At 33.9% G+C, this 6,184-nt stretch overlaps 1 protein-coding gene across 2 annotated transcripts; it reads right to left on the minus strand.

The window, feature by feature from the left end:
• Positions 1 to 3,289: 3,289 nt before the first annotated feature.
• Positions 3,290 to 5,840, minus strand: LOC147568145 (uncharacterized). 2 transcript variants are annotated; one of them, XM_086654581.1, is made up of 3 exons: positions 5,553 to 5,728; positions 4,327 to 4,956; positions 3,290 to 4,063 (listed from the first exon to the last, which is right to left on the minus strand). In XM_086654581.1, exons 2-3 carry the CDS (start codon positions 4,951 to 4,953, stop codon positions 3,404 to 3,406), a joined length of 1,287 nt encoding a protein of 428 aa, XP_086510707.1. In that variant the 5' UTR covers positions 4,954 to 4,956; positions 5,553 to 5,728; the 3' UTR covers positions 3,290 to 3,403. The 2 variants fall into 2 exon arrangements, with proteins under 2 accessions (XP_086510707.1, XP_086510706.1); XM_086654580.1 differs by having other exon boundaries at positions 4,327 to 5,840.
• Between the last annotated feature and the right edge of the window lie 344 nt (positions 5,841 to 6,184).

Below are 6,184 nucleotides of genomic sequence, written 5' to 3' on the forward strand. Positions count from 1 at the left end.
AGTGCCAACTCAGCAATTTAATATAATTTCTTTTGAATTAAAATTAAGAAAATCAAACTTTTTTTTAGGGAAAGCAAATAAAAAACCTCTTCACCGTATCCCCTTTCATCTCCAACATCCCTCCATTAAAAATCGTAAACTTCTGATGAAAAGTCTGGAAAAACAATTCTCCCACTTTCTTTTTCATCAATTCATTCCTACAAAACTTCTGATTAAAAATTTCTCTCTCTCTCTTACGATATTTGTGAAGCAAGTCGCCCAATTGAAGAAATAAGGTCAGATTTTTTTAGGAACCCTAATCAGTCCAATTTGTTTATGTTCTCAATATTATATGATTTTTATGTTCTTACAAGTAATTTCTTCAAAAGCTTAATCGATTTTTTCAAGTTTCAATCCATTTCTATAGAACCTAAATTGGTTTTTTGGTTTTTAGTTAGTTTTGATTCTTCTTAATGTTGTGTTAGTAGAAGTAGAATTAATGAAATGTTTAGTTCTTAATGTGGTGGGTGTTTGGATATTGGAAATTTGGTTTATCTTTTATCTTCCTATCAATCAATTAACTGGAACAATACCAGAAGTCATAGGAAAATTAAAGAATTTGGCCTATCTTTATCATCATTCACTTGTTGGATCTTAGTAATCCATATGAAATTTGTTCTACTTTGTTGTTGTCTTGATGTTTGTTCTACATTTCAGAATTTTATTTTGGCTAGTATATTATTATACACTGGACAAGTAATAAACCCCATCCATGTAGTTGGTATATACTATCAAGTACCTATCTCAATCTCTGAAGCTGTTGATTTCTAAAACTCAAACTCTACAAATGATAATAGTGGTTTATGGCGAACAGTTAGTGTTTGACAATGGACTTTCTCAATTAAGAAGAAAAATTTGTTGAATATTTTCTCAAACTTTCAGTGGGTAGCTGTGAGATTTTGATTTTTATGTTATCCATTCATGAACTAGCTCCCAAAGCAAGCTTACAAGAGTTTAGGACCATGGTGAAGCCCACTTGGATTTTGTTATATCAGCATTCACATGTTGCATCTTAGTAATCCATATGGGTTTTGTTCTACTTTCTTGTTGTCTTGATGTATGATCTTGTGATATGCTGGCAAAGATTCAAAGTAAATAAGAAACTTATAATTTTGTACATATGTCTTGGGTTTGATTTGTAAGAAATAAGTATGTCGATCTTCAATTTGTTCATAAGATATCTACGTAATGAATAAGAATAACTTTGTTGACAGGTACGCGTGGGTATCCCTAATGACTTCATCTAATTCAACGTCGACGTCTGATATTTCTTCTTGTAGTGATGATTTTTTCTCTTACACAAAACGTTTGTTAGATGACATGTGTGATAGCGCAAGATCCACTGACACTACACAAAGTGTGGCGGAAACAATTGCAATCTATATGCAACCGTTATTGGCAACTACTATGACACCCAGTAAACGTCCACATGGTGGATCTACTATGGGCAGACGTTATATTCGCCGTGATAGAGAGTCTCGCCATAAAATAATAATTAAAGACTACTTCAAAGGTGAGGATTCGAAATACACAGCTGAACATTTTCGTCGTCGTTTCCGAATGGATATCAGTCTCTTGAATCAAGTTTTAGAGGCGATTGGAAAACATGATGAATACTTTACTCAAAAAGTTGATGCAGTTGGGAAGCAGGGGCTAAGTCCACTACAAAAAATGATAGCAGCAATTCGTATGCTTGCATATGGGTGTTCAGCTGATATTCTTGATGAATATGTACAAATTGGCGAAAGCACTGCAATTGAAAGTCTTCAACATTTCTGTGATTCTATGATTGAAATTTTTGAAGAACAGTATTTGAGAAAACCGAATGAAGACGATATTCAAACGTTGCTTAAACAAGGAGAAGATCGAGGCTTCCCAGGTATGCTTGGTAGTCTTGATTGTATGCATTGGCATTGGAAGAATTGTCCTACGGCATGGCATGGTACACACACAAATGGTTTCAAAAAAGTTCCTACACTTATTTTAGAGGCCGTTGCATCACAAAGTTTATGGATTTGGCATGCATTCTTCGGCATGGCAGGTACACACAATGACATCACAGTTCTTGACAGATCTCCATTATTCGATGATATTGTACACGGAGTTGCTCCATCATGTAATTTTAAGGTAGAAGGCAATAGTTATAATATGGGATATTACCTGACTGATGGAATTTATCCAGAATATGCTACTCTAATTCAAACTATATTCTCAGCCGTCTGGTGTCAAAGAAAAACTATTTGCTAAACAACAAGAAGCAGTTAGAAAAGATGTGGAACGTGCATTCGGGGTCTTGCAAAGCAGGTGGCATATTATCAACGGACCGTGTCGAATGTGGAAGGCGGAGGATCTTGGAAAGATTATGAAGACATGTATCATTTTGCATAATATGATCATTGAAAGTGAGCATCATCAAGGAATCGACCCCGAAGATTGGGAGCCGCCTACAAATGAAAACGTTACCCATGTTGAATTAGAACATGATTACTCGTTTCTTGTTTCAAATATGATTGATCGAATTACTCGAATTCGAGACACATATACACATAAGAAGTTGAAGAATGATATTATTAATCACTTATGGAAAATCTATGGCGATGAAGAAATGTAGTGCAGTGCTTATCTTGTTATTTAATTTTTCAGTAGGACATATAACTTTTAATGACTTAATTGAGTATTATTGTTACACTTGATTTTTTAAGTAGAATTTATATTAATTTTTTTTATTGGACCATCATCCTTACTTTTTGTTTATTTATCGGTGGACTATTAAGTAGTTCTGATATAGTTTATGTATGTTGGTATGAAGCCTAATTGTAATGTTTGAGTTCATGAGGCCTACTCACAGTGTTTGAGCTCATGAGGCCTGCTGCAGTGTTTGGGTTAAGGGGTGTGATGGTATTGAGGATTGGTATGTGCCAGACACATTTGATCCCTCACCTCTGTTTGTAACAGATTCTTGGGTACCAAAGTTCGTCTCTGATATTTCAACTTTAGCACTCAAATTTGGTTAAGATGTATAGATATGCTAGTGTATGGATCAGGAAGGATGTGACTGGCATTTATTATGTTTCCCCTTATCTCCATGAATCAGTCAATTAGGAGAGCATGCTATCATAACTCTACTTTCTTATTAAATCTCACTCTTACAAATAAAAAGAACATAGACATAGTTACAAGTATGGATATGAAAAACTGCAGATATGGATTGAAGTTCAAGATAGAAAAAGTAGAAGTGTCAAAATCCACATTCAAGATATCAAACTACCTAATAACGCAATCGTTCAAATAATATTCAGAATAAATAGAAACCCACATTCAAAAGATCGAGCTACCTAATATGAAAACATAAAAAATAAATTTTTTAATTTAGTTTAGAGATATCTCCAAGAAGACCTTCCGCTTCCCATTCCTTCAATACTTGAGCTTGCATTTTTTCATAAGCAGTTCGTACCAAAGGTTGAAGGTTGGTAAGATCTGTTGTCATGATCCGTTCCTGTTCTTTTCTCTTTTCTCTCTTTTCCCTTTGCTTTTGAGCTTCTTTCTTCAATTGTTGGTATATTTCTTTAAATTCTATCTCCTTCTTCAATAATATTTCTCGAGCCTCCACATTTTGTTGATTCAAAGCAAATTGTTTTTCTAGAGTGCACTGGAGGCTCGTAAACACGTTTACCACATCCTTTTGCTCAACTAATCGTCTTTTCTTTTCTTTACAACCTTTTCGACCTGGAGGTCGGATAACCACATCAACATCATTATTTTCTGTTGTTGGTGTATCCAAATCGATAATATCATTTCCATCTGAAGTAACAAAAGACGAGATATTTGGCGTCGAGGTATTAGGCGTCAATGGAGGGGAGATAGTCAAGCTATCATGAGTCGACTTTTGTTTCTTCAAAGAACTCGTCTTTGTTAGCTTTTGTGAACACCATTTAGGACTATTTTTCATTATCTCCCAACAATGAGCAAATTTAAACGGCGTCTTATCTCCTATTTCCTCGTACATACGCTTTGCATTTTTAACCTACAAAAATAAAATAAAATATTAAAAATACTATAAGTTAAAGTTTCTATAAGTACCAATTTAACAAAGAACTATTAACAAGTACACATATCCTATTGCTGCCATTTTCTATAAAACGCATGAACTTTATGCAAAACACAATGGAAGATATGTTGAAGACAATATGAATCTTCTTTGTACTCAGGGGTTTCATTCTCTAAAGTGATAGCATTTAACATAAATAATAAAATCACAAGTTAAAAAAGAAAAGAAATCAGTCGTACCATATCTGAAATGGTGGTTCCACTTTGTGGAGCCCTCTCAAGTGATTCGTATATCCCGTGAAATTTGTTGACAGCTCCTTGTATGGTCCCCCAACGACATTGCAAGCCTTTTGCATTTCTTATCTCATCGTATGTACCCATGTTATCCTTCCAAACATTAAAGATGCGATTCCACATTGTTTGACTCGTTTGATCCTTTCCGACAATTGCATCCATGGTGACATACAAATATGACTTTGTAAGTGCAATATCTTCATCTATTGTCCAACGACGACTGGAATTATTATTAATTCTTTTGGATCCTTTAGAAGAAATAGAAGTTTGAGGATTCAAATTAGGTAACGAAGCGTTCAAAAGGCCTTGGAACGAACATCCATTACCATATAACTTTTCAGCAGGAGGACAATATGGAGCAATTACACTATTCAAGGCAAAATGTGGTTGAAATTGATGTTGTGATGAGTTCAATTGATTTGAATTAAGCAACTGATTATAGAGGATAGGATGTGGTTGATGGTTCAAACTTGTGTTATGGTTCTCTCCGTGAGCATAATCGCTAACATTTAAACATTCATTCTCCTTACCGGATAGTTGAGACTCCGTGATGTTGTAGCCTTGTGACTCCATGGCCTTCTAAAATAATTGAATAATAAGTCAAAATATTACATGATTAAGAACTTGGGTATGCAGAAACATCAAAGCAACAAGACTGTGAGAATACCATCGAAGCAATATTCGTATTAATGGAGGAAGATAAAGAAGCAACAAGAAAAGAAAAGGATATTAGAAGTATAGAAGTTACATAGAGTTTGCTGAAAAATATACTTGCTCCATTAGTGACAATGGAAGAGATGAAGACAACTAGACAAGTTCTACAAGTAATCAGTTTTCACTTTCTCCTGACTTTGGTAGAATCTAATTACTATAAGCAAAAGGCTAACCTAATTGAATTTTAGGGTGTCAAACATATTCAATTATCATTTTTTATGCATAAATAACATTGATATCTCTCCACTTTTTGTATCAAGAACAAATTAATAAAACTAAAAGGTTGTTGATATTCATTTTTCATCTCAAACTAAACATGTATTCCAAAGTACTAAGAGAGAAATTACAAATGACAAAAAAATTCAACAAAAAGATGAACATATCTAGTACAAGAACAATTAAATACAAAACCAACCAAATTAAAATGTCAACAAAATTAGGGAAGAAGATCAAAGTACCTGAGATGATTTGCACTTAGAGATTAACAAGAAACTGAGATAAAAATCAAATTTCTTCCTTTAACAAGAAAACCCTAGCTACTTGATATTCTCCCTTCTGATAAAAAGCAAATAAGAGCAAAAAGTCTGAATAAACCCTAGAATAATCTTCTTGTAGACATCTACAAAGAATCCACAAGGAAAACTTACCAAAATCAATGCCTTTTATTGCAGATTTTGTTCCCTCTCACAAAGTTTTGTTCTCCCGCCAAAAGAAATTGGGTTGTCCTCCCCGCCAAAGCACTGTTCGATTTTTTCTTTTTGGGCGGGATTAGTTTATAGGTTTTAATTATTATTTTGTGAGTATAATTTTAAATTGGAAAAATAAATGCCACATAAGTAAAAGTTTTATATTTAGAGTGTTGCATTGGAGAAGCTTGTTAAATTGAGGATCTCTTAAGAGCCACCTGAGATAGAGAAACTTTAGAGATCCATTTTTGGCACTTGACACCTAGGAATTTTAGAGTTTTTGTTGAGTGTTGCATTGGAGATGCTCTAAGATCTCAAAGATGATGTGATATCTCAAGAGTGAAATCAAGTCTTCGTATATTTCTAAAATAACTAATTAGTTTTTTACAAAAGTAACCATGACA

This window comes from Eschscholzia californica, unplaced genomic scaffold (assembly GCF_041429995.1).
Source record: "Eschscholzia californica isolate CP2 unplaced genomic scaffold, dmEscCali1.0.p SCAF_1, whole genome shotgun sequence".
Lineage (NCBI taxonomy): Eukaryota > Viridiplantae > Streptophyta > Magnoliopsida > Ranunculales > Papaveraceae > Eschscholzia > Eschscholzia californica.

Excerpts from the sequence above, each read along its gene's own strand:
- LOC147568145 (XM_086654580.1), bottom strand. The coding sequence starts at position 4,953 with ATGGAGTCACAAGGCTACAACATCACGGAGTCTCAACTATCCGGTAAG. Across the intron at positions 4,064-4,326 it reads GAACCACCATTTCAGATATG|GTTAAAAATGCAAAGCGTAT; the intron begins GTACGACTGATT and ends TTATTTTTGTAG.